Source organism: Brienomyrus brachyistius, chromosome 24, assembly GCF_023856365.1.
Source record: "Brienomyrus brachyistius isolate T26 chromosome 24, BBRACH_0.4, whole genome shotgun sequence".
NCBI classification, from domain to species: Eukaryota; Metazoa; Chordata; class Actinopteri; order Osteoglossiformes; family Mormyridae; genus Brienomyrus; species Brienomyrus brachyistius.
In genome coordinates this window covers 7,418,736-7,432,887 of record NC_064556.1, presented here as the reverse complement: position 1 = coordinate 7,432,887, position 14,152 = coordinate 7,418,736, and the positions used below count along the sequence as shown (strand labels likewise).

At 47.8% G+C, this 14,152-nt stretch overlaps 1 protein-coding gene across 6 annotated transcripts in view; it reads left to right on the top strand.

Moving 5' to 3' along the window:
- The window catches only part of LOC125719964 (glutamate receptor 4-like), a 39,981-nt gene that overhangs the window by 15,870 nt on the left and 9,959 nt on the right, over positions 1–14,152 (top strand). For 5 of the 6 annotated variants that reach the window (XR_007385253.1, XM_048994874.1, XM_048994873.1 and 2 more), the window contains exons 3-11: positions 58–297; positions 2,188–2,372; positions 2,779–2,832; positions 3,165–3,323; positions 7,218–7,385; positions 7,716–7,820; positions 8,010–8,120; positions 11,179–11,385; positions 13,462–13,835. Coding sequence is in view for 5 of the 6 variants with exons in the window: in XM_048994874.1 (XP_048850831.1) it covers positions 58–297; positions 2,188–2,372; positions 2,779–2,832; positions 3,165–3,323; positions 7,218–7,385; positions 7,716–7,820; positions 8,010–8,120; positions 11,179–11,385; positions 13,462–13,835 (1,603 nt within the window). In the remaining variant the exon portion in view is untranslated. Of the gene's footprint in view, positions 1–57; positions 298–2,187; positions 2,373–2,778; positions 2,833–3,164; positions 3,324–7,217; positions 7,386–7,715; positions 7,821–8,009; positions 8,121–8,766; positions 10,541–11,178; positions 11,386–13,461; positions 13,836–14,152 lie in introns of those variants that run through there. The other variant, XM_048994878.1, reaches the window with a different exon arrangement.

The following is a 14,152-nucleotide window of genomic DNA, read 5'->3' as shown; positions in this document are numbered from 1 at the left end:
CCCCCTCTCTGTCTCTCAATGTTCTCTGTCTGCTGCCCCCCCCTCCCCCCCCCCCAGTCTGCTCGCAGTACTCCCGGGGCGTCTTCGCCATCTTCGGCCTGTATGATAAGCGCTCCGTACACACGCTCACCTCTTTCTGCAGCGCCCTGCACATCTCACTGATCACACCCAGCTTCCCCACCGAGGGCGAGAGCCAGTTTGCTCTACAGTTACGACCGTCCATCCGGGGGGCGCTGCTGAGCCTGCTAGACCACTATGACTGGAACCGCTTCGTCTTCCTCTACGACACTGACAGAGGTGAGGGCTGGATTTAGTGTGACAACCAGACAGCAGGGGGTGCAATGGTTAAGGCATTGATTAAAATACTTAATAAATTAAATAGATTGGTCTTGACAAGAAGCCACCAGGATAAGTGAGACTGCAGCTGTAAAGAGGAAGGATGTGTTTTTGTCCAGAATGAAAATGTTTTATTGTATCTGGGGCAGTGGGAATGGGGGTGGTCACGTTCCTGTCCCTTTTAGAGAACCAGGACATCACAGTGGGGGCAGATGCAGGCGCTGTGAAGTTACCTGTTTCTCTCTGTTATCTGTAACGTGATGGGTTTCTGCAGCGAATCCATAGTCATCTGGTAGACGCTGTTCCTCTGCAGCTGGGAGGGGGATCCTGGTCAGCACACTACAGTACCTATCAGGGATATAGTGGGATATCCTGAGGCATGCTGTCTACTACAGTATGTACTACTGTGTTGTAGTATCTGTCCTGTGGATGACATTCCCTTGTTCTGACAAGGGAATAGCTGCCGTATGACTGAACTTGCATGTTGTTTATGCATATGTGATGTCTTTGTCTGTTACATATGTGCACATTCTAGACCAGGGGTGGGCAATCTTATCCAGAATGACCCTTTGTCTACAGTATGTGGGTTTTTGCTGCAGCTCCATAATTTTATTACTAATTAGAGGACTGATTGGCTAAAGAGTCCTCACACCTGGGTTTGAAAAGCTGACCAAATGGTTATTCCAAAAACCTGCATACACACCGTCCCTTTGCGGACAAGATTGCCCACCCCTGTTCTAAACACTCACCTTGACCTATTACCCAGGAATCTGGGATGTGATTGGACAAGGAGAGGAGTGGTGGAGTTATGGAAGGTGGAATGTTATCTACCATGAGACTACATGCGTTAGCATGTAGGTATTTCCTGTTCCTGACTCTATGCATTCATGTCCAGAGAGAAAAGGGGCTTTTACTCTCAGGACTTGATTTACCCAACTCTGATCACGATACAGATTCATCATAGGATAATAAGCAGCGTCTTTTTTTTACAGGCCTAACAAGTGTGTGTGTGTGAGGGAGTGCCCGCCTCCCTTATCGCCTCCCCCATGCATGTAAATGAATTGGGTGGGGGGTGAGGGGAGCCTGCCAGGTTACCGTGGTGAGCAGGCAGAGTCGTTTATCGGGGACATCTGTTCCACTTGGCAACCGGATCAGACATATTTCAGAATCCATCAGGAAAGCTGGCCCCCAGAAACGGGGGCTTTTAAAGATGGGGGGGCTTACCGTGACATTGGGAAAGGTCTCTGTTAATGTGCATCTAAATGCTCTGTAAGGCAAGAGGAGTAGTGTTCTCAATGGAGGCAGCTCTGTGAAGCTAAGCGAGGTGGATCCCTTAACAGGGCAGGAAGGCGCAGCAGGGTAGAGCTTGGGTATGGAATGTGGGAGGAGCTGGCATGGAATGTGGGAGGAGCTGGCATGGAATGTGGGAGGGACTAAAACTCAACATAGGGAGGACTCACAGAACACAGGATAGATACAGTAGACACACAATAATGGATTTATTTAAGGCAGTGCTAGATAAAATTATCCTTAAGATATTCAGTCAGTTTCCCTCTCTTTTGTTATATTTTATGGTTTTTAGTACGGTTTCATGTTGTTATGGAGGTAAGACACCAATGGAAGGAATAACAAAGATGTGGGTGGAGCTTGAGAGCAAAACAAGCAGTCTCCTCTCAGTGAGTAGACGGCATCACTGTGGGTCGTGTCAGTTTGTGTGCTAGACCAAACAGTTAATTTCATGTGTTTCATGCACATTGACAGAACTCTGGGCATCGTGACAAGTCGGGCTGACAGACTACTGGCCTCCTTGTCGACCTCAGTCCTGACACCTGTCTGTCTGCTTGTCTCTAGGATACGCCATTTTGCAGGCAATCATGGAAAAGGCAGGCCAGAACAACTGGCAGGTTAGCGCAATCTGCGTAGAGAGCTTCAACGATGCCAGCTACCGGCGCCTCCTCGAAGACCTCGACCGCCGCCAGGAGAAGAAGTTTGTCATTGACCTGGAGCCCGAGAGACTGCAGAATCTTTTAGAACAGGTTAGTGCAGCTTTTTCGCCTGATATGGGGCATAAGATGGCTCCATTTCTTAGCAGGAATTAGGGCCACTGATAAAGACTTATCTTATCCAGCTCCTCTGTGGCTGTCCTTTCCTTGTCTGAGTCTGATTGACCTGTAATGCAGAGGTGTTAATTTCAGGTCCAGAAAGTAAAAAATCCAGAACAAGACTTACTTTCAACCAACCAGTTAAGCATAAAGAGTCACAGAGTACTCATCTGGTTGGTTGAAAGTAAATCATAGGTCTGGATTTTTACTTTCAGGACCTGAAATTGACCACCTCTGCTGTAACGTACAGTGAGACAGAACAGGGCATTTGAATAGACTGGGCAGTTCTTTCAATGGGACACTGTCCAGTCTTGTTTGAACTTCTTTACTTGTGTTCTAGATTGTCAGTGTTGGAAAGCACGTGAAAGGCTACCATTACATCATGGCAAACCTGGTAAGGGCAGTTTCAGGTCCGTTTCACTCTTGCAACTGCGGCCAGCTCAGTGTTTGTGCTGTACACTGGACTAAACAGAGCCTGATACCTAGCAGGTCCTCATGTAAACAGACTGGTTAAATTTAGGTTGGGGATACACTCAGTCGGTCCAAGTGTGAAGAGACTCTCTAAACCGATATGGTAGGAAATCAAGATGTAAAGCGTGTCACACAGATGCTCTCAGCCATCCCTTATGCTCAGTGCATGGTTGGTTTGCAAGCTGGCAAGAGCAAAGCCTGCTTTTAATTCCTGACCTGATGTCTGATAAATAAAAACTCCTTCTGTACCACTAGGGCTTCAAGGACATCTCCCTGGAGCGATTTATGCATGGTGGGGCCAATGTAACAGGTTTCCAGCTGGTTGACTTCAGTACACCCATGGTACTTAAGCTTATGCAGCGCTGGAACAAGCTAGACCAGAGAGAATACCCCGGATCCGACACTCCGCCAAAGGTAGGCCGGTAACTGTCTGTAACACCCTGGTCTTTCGCAAATAAAAATCATGACTGTGATAATTATATTCAATGATCACTAAGTCACTGAGGTGACCCAACAGGTCCATGAGATCTCACATCTCTGAGTCACAGTCACTGAGGTGACCCAACAGGTCCATGAGGCCTCACATCCCCGAGTCACAGTCACTGAGGTGACGCAACAGGTCCATGAGACCTCACACCCCTGAGTCACAGTGACTGAGGTGACCCAACAGGTCCATGAGGCCTCACACCCCTGAGTCACAGTGACTGAGGTGACCCAACAGGTCCATGAGATCTCACATCTCTGAGTCACAGTCACTGAGGTGACCCAACAGGTCTATGAGGCCTCACATCCCCGAGTCACAGTCACTGAGGTGACCCAACAGGTCCATGAGATCTCACATCTCTGAGTCACAGTCACTGAGGTGACCCAACAGGTCCATGAGGCCTCACATCCCTGAGTCACAGTCACTGAGGTGACCCAACAGGTCCATGAGACCTCACACCCCTGAGTCACAGTGACTGAGGTAACCCAACAGGTCCATGAGATCTCACATCCCTGAGTCACAGTCACTGAGATGACCCAACATAGTCCATGAGACCTCACACCCCTGAGTCACAGTGACTGAGGTGACCCAACAGGTCCATGAGACCTCACACCCCTGAGTCACAGTGACTGAGGTGACGCAACAGATCCATGAGACCTCACATCCCTGAGTCACAGTGACTGAGGTGACCCAACAGGTCCATGAGACCTCACACCCCTGAGTCACAGTGACTGAGGTGACCCAACAGGTCCATGAGACCTCACACCCCTGAGTCACAGTCACTGAGGTGACCCAACAGGTCCACGAGACCTCACACCCCTGAGCACAGCAATACAGAGTCCCCTCAGCCTGCCTGCCTGTGTCTGCCCTGTTAGAAGCTACCAGGCTCTCCCACAGCTCAGTCCTCTTCTGTTTTTACACTCCATCGTCCTGGCCAGATGTGAAGTGACAGCCGTTTGTGTGTAGCTCTGCTTTGCTGCCGCCCTGTTTCTCTCTCTCTCCTCCGCTTTGTGTCCCCCTCTCTTCTCCATCCTTTCATTATCATTCTTCAGCTCTTCTTCCCTCGGTTGACTCCGAGTCAAATGACTTTAAGGGAGAATCCAAGGTTTTGGTGCCTGTGTGCCAGATTCCTGCTGAGTTAAAAATGAAAGGAAGCATCACCGATGTGGGTTTTCTCTTTAAAAGCATTGGGCTATTTTTCTTTTTCTATCTCACGTCAAAATGTTTATTCGAATGAGTCGACAGGAAGCACCGTAAGAGTACCCAGTCAGGTTTTATCATACCTGTCAGTGTGATACCGATGGTGGTGATGACATCCGTGAATGCCCTGAATCACTGGCAGTGGCTATGCCCTCAGGCTCCGCCCAGTCATATCTCCAGCCTCCTCCTCCCCCTAAAACAGCCGGCTGCTTATTGATGTCATGCAGGGCAGCAACTGAATGATAAACACTGTGATAATTGGGAGGCAAGGGCTGACCTCCATCACATTCCTGTAATATATGCAGCTTCTCTGTGTGCTGCTGTGCTGGAGTCAGCTAGAGGGACTGCCTTTTCTCCACTTTGTAATATTGGTGTTGCTTAGTCTGCAGTCCCTCAAGTCAGCACTGTGGTCCCATGTCCCTCCATGTGATCTTATGCGACATTATTTTCAAAACACCACAACCAGAATGAGCGATTTATTTCATGCTGCCTTTGTGAGTCCTTGGTTTTGCATTTCAGTTGGTTTAGGGAGGTTTCTGTCTTTTGCCCAGTTCTGCCCTGTAATCAGTATCTGAGATTTTCTCACACAGAATGCAGCTTGTTTAACTGGATTAACAGCTTTCTAGCCTCAGTATGAAAAATATCGCACATGTAAACATAATATCCCGATAAGCAAACCGACTGCATTTCTGCAGTCGGTTTATTCTCTGAAGGTCTTCAGTAAGGCCTGTGCTGATAGGTGGGTTCTGTAAAGGGCAGCAGAATGGCCCTCCCCCTGTTTTTCCTGTGAAGTGAGAGCAGATACTGCTGCTGAAGTCTCCTCCGTGCCCTGGTCTCATTCATTAGCATCTAGGTAAAGTGAGATGGAGCCTAAAATGCTGCCTGATTTCACTGCATGTTCCTAAATAAAAATACGCCAGGTGCTTCTTTACAGCCAACAGACATGAGGAATCAGAGGCCATGTTACTTTGGAGACCTTTGTGGAACTATCAGCTAGACAGAATCTAAGGGTTTTTTCTCAAATTCTTAAAACATTCATATTATTTCTAGGGTTCTATAAACATGAGGTGTCCGATAGGCCACTCAGGGAGATTGTCCAGGACACTGGGTTTACATGGTCTGGGTTTTCATAACTATAACGATCTGGAGATGCTAGGTGACGCACCATCTCTGCAATTCCTCATACAGAATCATTGAGTTGACCCCTGTCAGCCAGTAGCTAATGTAAACTGACGCTTTTAGTGCAAGCAGTATAGTCGCATCCTCTCTGTGAGATAATACACCTTTTCATAGCAGTGCCCCCTGCCTACCATCAACAAGAACAGTGTTTGTGGATATGAATCTTCGTGGGTTCCCCTTCCTCGATATACATTGGCACTCTGCGGGCTCCTCTTCCTCAGTACACCTTGGCACTCTGCGGGCTCCTCTTCCTCAGTACACCTTGGCACTCTGCGGACTCCTCTTCCACAGTACACCTTAGCACTCCTTGGGTTCCTCTTCCTCAGTATACACTGGAACTCTGAGGGTGCCACTTTCTCAGTACACCTTGGCACTCCTTAGGTCCCTCTTCCTCAGTACACCTTGGCACTCTGCGGGCTCCTCTTCCTCAGTACTCCTTAGCACTCCTTGGGTTCCTCTTCCTCAGTACACCTTAGCACTCCTTGGGTTCCTCATCCTCTGTACACCTTGGCACTCTGCAGGCTCCTCTTCCTCAGTACACCTTGGCACTCTGCAGTCTCCTCTTCCTCAGTACTCCTTAGCACTCCTTGGGTTCCTCATCCTCAGTACACCTTGGCACTCCTTGGGTTCCTCTTCCTCAGTACACCTTGGCACTCCTTGGGTTCCTCTTCCTCAGTACACCTTGGCACTCCTTGGGTTCCTCTTTCTCAGTACACCTTGGCACTCCTTGGGTTCCTCTTCCTCAGTACACCTTAGCACTCCTTGGGTTCCTCATCCTCTGTACACCTTGGCACTCTGCAGGCTCCTCTTCCTCAGTACACCTTAACACTCCTTGGGTCCCTCTTCCTCAGTACACCTTGGCACTCCTTGGGTCCCTCTTCCTCAGTACACCTTAGCACTCCTTGGGTTCCTCATCCTCTGTACACCTTGGCACTCTGCAGGCTCCTCTTCCTCAGTACACCTTGGCACTCTGCAGTCTCCTCTTCCTCAGTACTCCTTAGCACTCCTTGGGTTCCTCATCCTCAGTACACCTTGGCACTCCTTGGGTTCCTCTTCCTCAGTACACCTTGGCACTCCTTGGGTTCCTCTTCCTCAGTACACCTTGGCACTCCTTGGGTTCCTCTTTCTCAGTACACCTTGGCACTCCTTGGGTTCCTCTTCCTCAGTACACCTTAGCACTCCTTGGGTTCCTCATCCTCTGTACACCTTGGCACTCTGCAGGCTCCTCTTCCTCAGTACACCTTAACACTCCTTGGGTCCCTCTTCCTCAGTACACCTTGGCACTCCTTGGGTCCCTCTTCCTCAGTACACCTTGGCACTCTGCAGGCTCCTCTTCCTCAGTACACCTTAGCACTCCTTGGGTTCCTCTTCCTCAGGACACCTTGGTTTTCTGCAGGCTCCTCTTCATGAGTTCACCTTGGCACTCTGTGGTTCCTCTTCCTCAGTACACTTCAGCACTGGCTTATGATGGTGTGATGGTGATGGCGGAGGCCTTCCGGAGCCTGCGGCGGCAGAAGGTGGATCTTTCACGCAGGGGCAATGCGGGTGATTGTCTGGCCAACCCAGCAGCGCCGTGGAATCAGGGATTAGACATGGAGCGCACCCTGAAGCAGGTGAGCCACCAACATTCAAGGTGATGGGCACATAGACAAAATAATGTTATCTATCCTCTGATGCTTCCCTTTACAAGGCTTTGCTTTGTTCGTGCTTGTTTACATACAGCATGGTTCTAGAAGGTAGCACAGGTAATGCTAGAACCATGTCAGTCTCAGCCAGTGAGAGCTAGCAGCATTACAACTGACAGGAAGTGGATGCCTCAATTTCAGGGTGAGGCGTAGCAGAATAAGGACACTTTCATTAGGCCTTGATCCTATGAAATGCCAAGCGATGTAAACTTAGCGGGAATGATGAGATCCTCACTGTTTATTATTTGTTTATTAAAGGTTCGACTCCAAGGACTGACCGGAAATGTCCAATTTGACCATTACGGGCGACGGATCAACTACACGATGGACGTGTTTGAGCTGAAAAGCAATGGCCCAAGAAGGGTAAACCCCCTAAGTCCTCTCACCCAACCTGCCTGGGGGGTTTATGGCGTCGGTATCTGTGGCTTTCATTTAGGGAGTCTATCTCCAGAAACAGACAGTGGGATCATGGAGGGAATTATAATTCCATGATGTGTATGCTGTATGTTCCTCCTTGCAGGGTCCTTATCCTAATCTGTCTCATGTCTCCAGATTGGGTACTGGAATGATGCCGACAAGCTGGTTCTGATCCAGAATGAAGCTCTACTTCCAAATGAGACGTCTGGTCTGGAGAACAGAACCGTCATCGTCACCACCATCATGGTAAGACATCGCCATCCACACGGCTACTAGGCTCGGAGGCTCCATGGTTGTGCCGGCTTCTGCGGTCCGTGTTCCGGGTGCGAGGTCCCACGGGACCCGCACTGCCAGGCTGTGTGACACTTTTGGCATTTCGTAAACATCACAAACATTCACCTGGAGGGAGCAGCTCAGTTTATGGATAGCTGGAGGTCCAATGTGTTTGTGAAGCCCAAACAGCAGTGTGAGGCTTGGTATGGCCGCAGCGTTTGCTGCCGTGGGGGACAGTCTATCCGCCTGATGCTGTCCCAGCTGTCGGATGCTGGCGTATACGTGTGTAGGAGGATGCCCAGCTGGACAGCGGCACCTCTCTTCCTCCCAGACCGTCATCTCTGGACTTCCTGCCACTTCTCTTCTGACACATTCTCGGTTTCTCACGCTGACTTTTAATGTCGCATATATCCAAGAGTCGATCTGTCTGAGATGCTCTCATTCATTTTCATTATTTTGAGTCTGCCTGTGATGCTGGGCGTCAGGCAGCTCTGGGTGGCGTGTTGGGAGTAGATGTGACGGCGTGGAGCTGAGCTGAGGGTGACCGCATCCCCTCGCTGTCTGAATGAAAGCAGGGTGCCGCAAAAGCCGACCTCAGCGACCATCCTCCTTTTTTCAGCCCCTCGTGAGGAAGCCCTCGTTCAGAAACTGAGCCGGAATTGGACCGAGCCGCTCTATCGCCACTTGCTGAAATGGACCGCACCTGTACGTGTGCCCTCTGCAGGCAGAAAAGGGCATGTTCACTGCCCCGCCACCCAGGTGTGTGGCCGCCCTTACACTCACATCGACCTGGAGGTCTGCTTGCCAAGTGTCTTCTAGGAGAATTTTTTTTTTTTTAATCCAAATTTTTAATGTTTCCGCTCCTGTCCTTTTTTGGGGAGGAGCAGCAGAGCTGGAAGACTTTTCAAAATCGAAAAAATAAAAGAAACAGGCGTTCAAACTGCATTGGATGACTGGATTATACCTTACAGCGCTCAACTGGCTTTTGTCTCGATTTCAAGCTGCGTATGGAAGCTCGCAGAGGACAAACAGTGCAAAAAGTATGCACGTCATTGTGTTACAGTATCACCAAGTATCTCCCGCTCCAGCACGAGACCGCCGCTCACCCCCCTCCTGCCCCATCTCTCCCAGCTAAGCAATTTTTCTCAGAAGAGCCTCAGCAGTCCACTTAACAGGCACTTGTTTAAAGCCTCGAGGAGAACAGCAGAATGTGCCCTTTAACTTTTCTTGAGTGAATCTGTACTAGGAGGGTGCATTAGCCAGGACTGCTGAAGAGGAAAAGTGCTCGTCCTACAGTCCCACAAGAGGCCTCACCCACAAAAGTGCCCCCTTCATGCTGACTGGACTGAAATGTCGATCTCCGCCAGAGTGGCACTCGGAAAGGCTCTGGGTCTCCAAAACCTCAGGATATGTGTCCTGAGCATCAGCAGCTGTCCATTGTCCTACATGCCTAAGTCTGCTCCACTTTAGTGCTGAACTGATTGTCCTTTGGATCAGATACTTTTGTGGATGTGCTAGATTATATAGGACAGCATAGTGCAAACTAAAGTCGCCGTGCTCTGGCTTTGAGAATCTGTGCAGCTGTATATATTCGGCACCGTTTAGTAATAGAGTGTAACCAGTGGAAATGCCTTTGTTTGGGGTGTGGTGAGAAAAGGCAGAAGTTTGTAGGAAACAGAGAGTTGAAGCCGGGCAGCTTGTATGCTTTTGTGTTGCGTGTGGGGATGGGGGGGGGGTGCTGCTGACTGGACTGTTGGACCTCTTGGATCTTATGAGTGTCTATGAGCAAGACTCATTCTGTGAAGTCATAATCTCTGAAGCGATGATGTACTGTAAGAAGCGGTCACAGGGTCCTTTGTAACACTGTAACATACCAATGTGAATTCACACAGATCTGCAAGGGCAGGTGTTAGTTAAAGACGAGTAATCCTGAGTAATCTACTACAGACAAGTGGTAAAATGAACCTTCAGCCAGGACAGTGCAGGAAGACGCAGTTCTGTCGTAACTCCTCCCCACACAGCGAATATTGGTTATAATGCTTATAATGCTTTTACAAATCTGTTCTAATATAATGGTCCAACAACGGCATCTTTTTAAGCACAATAGATCAAGGAGCTTTAACCTATCAGAATACGACTTTATTGCTGTATTTTCTCTGTATGTGTGGAGTCAATTCTGACTGAATATTGTAACGGTAAATGTGTTATTTACTTTATACTGTAAATGCCATGTGCTTATTCTGGACATGTAGGTTGTCTTTGTTTTCACTTATTTATTCCCTCTCATGTGCAAACAGTCCAGATCTCACAGAAAAAAAAGATATAATTATCTGATCATCTTGTAATTTTAGCCCATTCTGAATGTTGTCAATGCAATAAAGAGATGCTCAGTGGCTGCGTTTCCCTTGTGTGCTTTTCCCTTTGAGGAGATAACCTGTTAAAGCTGCTGGCATGCATGCACACGCTAACATTTTGTCATGTATAGAATTTCCTCTTTGACTGAGACCAAGATGTGAGTATAACCATGAATGGATCCATCAGGGGAGCAGTTAGAGCTGAATGGATGGGGGGGCTGAGTTTTACTGGGGCGGGGTGGGACTGATGGCAAACTATTCATGACTTAAACCAATAAATACACATTTATGTGGGGGGGGGGCTAAAAATCAGTTTGGGGCGCTAAAGCCTTCCTGAAATAGACCTAAGGATGCCCTTGGGGTCCATTATATGATTCTGTGACTTGTGTTAAGACATGATTGTTAATGATCAGAACATTTTCCTGCATTAGGTTTCTGTGTGGTCAGTGTGAGGTCTCTATGTGGTCAGTGTGAGGTCTCTGTGTGGTTGTCTGTGATCAGCATATGTTTGCATGTGGTCCATGCCATCGAACGTGGTAGGTGTTTGGGGCTCTGTGCTGCGAGGATCATTCGGGGTCAGTGTGCGGGCTTCTGTCTTTGTGCTGAGGGTGTTTGACGGTTGCCTAATCGTCACTGTAGTCGCTGCAGGCAGTCAGCTTCTCCTCCGTTCGTTGCAGGAGGGCCCATATGTGATGCTGAAGAAGAACTGGGAGATGTTTGAGGGCAATGACCAGTATGAAGGATACTGTGTGGACCTCGCCTCTGAGATCGCCAAGCACATCGGTATCAAGTACAAGATCGCAATTGTGCCGGATGGGAAATACGGTGCCCGGGACCCTGAGACAAAGATCTGGAATGGCATGGTTGGGGAACTGGTGTATGGGGTAAGGGAGAGGTGTATGCATATGCTGTAAAAATCTCCAAAGGCCCTAGAAAAGCTCTGTGACAATCCCACAGGAGAGTGCTTATATACCAATAGTGTTACAATATTGGTGAAAAAAACACCATCTCGTTTTCAGAGTATATCTATTTCACACTTTACGTAAGGCCAAAGCATTCATAATACATAATACACGTGGCTATAATGGGAGCAGCGTGTGGCTCTGTGGGCTAAGCCTGTGTGCCTGTAATCAGAAGGTCGCAGGTTCAAACCCCGCCTCAAACTGTGGGTCCTTGAGCAAGGCTCTTAACCCCCAGCTCCCTGGGCGCCGCTACGGGTGGCAGCCCTTCGCAGACAACTTCCTCTATGAAAAAAGAGGAAGTTGTGGGAGGCGTAAAGACAATTTCCCTACGGGGACAATAAAAGTATTGATTATTATTAATGTGTTATGCCTTTTGATAAATATACATAGCAACGTTTACAATGCTTTATAAATGTATTATTATGTGGTATGAGTGTGTATATAAATTACTATGAGCATGGCCTTAAGTGAAGTGTTAGTACACATTTTACAGGAGTCGTGCTAGGAAAGATATGAGCATAGCAAGGGATTCTAAAGCGAGGACAAACTAAGAGTCAATTTGAAGAATCAATGGCATAGAGCATGTAGAGGAGTAGAGTACAAAGTATGAAGGTGAAGGGTAAAATGCATAGGAAAATATGGTAGAGTATGCTATAAATGAGGATTTCGAGTACAAAGCAGTATATTTGGTGTGGTATATGCTGTGTCAGGTTGGGTACGGGGTATACAACATAAGAGAGTAGGGTACAAAACATATGGGAGTATGGCATAGAGCAGGGCTATTCAAATCATGGTCCTCAAGGGCCGAGCACCGCTGATTTTCCAGCCTTCCTTTACCCGTGAGCTAGGTGTGAAGCCTCCAGCCAATCAGAATCAGTAATTATTAAACTAACTACCTGGGAGAACTGAAAACAAGGCCTGGATTTGGAATCAAGAGCCAGATTTGAATGTCATGGGGCATACAGTATAAGAGAATATGGAATAAAGTACAGGGGAGTAGGGTATAGAATATGAGAGTAGAGCAGTGTAAGAGGAGGGGGTAGCACAGAGAATCAGGGCGGGGGAGGAATGCAGTGCATGGCAATGGGTCTGTAGCTGTTTCATGCACTGCATTAAAGGTGGGGACAGTCAGTGTGGACGTCAGCCTTTCCCTGTCTAGAGAACGCGGCTCAAGTCCTTACCTAACAGCCGCATCCAAAAGCCAGTGCAGCAGCGTCTGCCTGAATCCTCCTTCTTCCCTCTGAGAGTGTCAGCCTGTCATAACAAAAGTTTAATTTCTTTCTTGGATTAATTTTAAGCTTTCAACAGCTGAGGCAAGGAGGAAAAAGCTCTTAAGTCGCTAACAAGTCATCTGGTTTGCAGATTTAAAAGGAGCCTTACGAGCTTGCAGACCTCCACAACTGCACCCAATTTTCGTTTGGAATTTCAGGACTTATCACTCTCTGTCCCGACACCACTGCTCCATCACAGGCTTTTAAATTAATCCCATGGGATTAAAATGGCTCATTTTAAAATTGCAAAGTGACATTGCAACACAAAATGCAGAATGCAAAAAAAAAAAAAATAGGGGAAAAAGAATGAAAAGTGGTGAAAGTTGTTATGACCACTCTGCTCTGTTGCTTATAAGTAGGTCAGTGGTCTTGCTGAGAGACAAAATGAATGCAAGTAATTCCATAAAACACTACAATTCCCATGATGCACTCATTGTGAAACTGCAAAAAAAAAGCAAAACATTTTTGAAGACACATCTCAAATCTGTGGTTACAAGCAGAAGGTTAAGCAACTCAGTGAAAAATAAATCATTAATTATTAAATCAAGGACATTTTTCTCTATTAAAAAAATTACAGAGATTGGCAAAAGGTTTCACCTTTAGCTTTTGTAAAGGTGAAACCATTTGCAGGCCTCTGTGATGCTTCATGATCAATTCAACTTTCTTCAGACAAAAAGGGAACAGAAAAGCATCTGAATCGCATTTATAATTATTTGTTCCCCAAAAGAAAGCAGAGATTGCTGTGGCTCCCCTGACCATCACGCTGGTGAGGGAGGAGGTCATCGACTTCTCCAAACCCTTCATGAGTCTGGGCATCTCCATCATGATCAAGAAGCCACAGAAGTCCAAGCCGGGCGTCTTCTCCTTCCTGGACCCGCTAGCCTACGAGATCTGGATGTGCATCGTCTTCGCCTACATCGGCGTCAGCGTGGTGCTGTTCCTGGTCAGCCGCTTCAGCCCCTATGAATGGCACACGGAGGAGCCTGAGGATGGTGCAGATGGACTGCCCAGTGACCAGCCGCCAAATGAGTTTGGCATCTTCAACAGCCTCTGGTTCTCCCTGGGGGCCTTCATGCAGCAGGGCTGTGACATTTCGCCCAGGTGGGTGGTCCTGAAAAGACCTCCATTTTAGCTGTCCGCCCCTTAAGGCATGGTCCAAGCCAAAGAAAGTCCTGGAAAACCCCACACCTTCTCATTTATACCGTATAAATCCTTTCAGATGGCATCATGATGCCTTCAGTTGCTAGTTAGTCCTATTACTGTAACTTTCTTGTGGGTACAACAGCTGAGCCTATTATGGCCTTGTACGTTCAACCTTTTAGTCACTTTCTGGTCTTAGTTTGATTTTTAAAAAGTTTGAACTCTTGAATCCTATGTGTCTTGTCACCTCAGCTTAATTCAGATACCCACCATCAGTG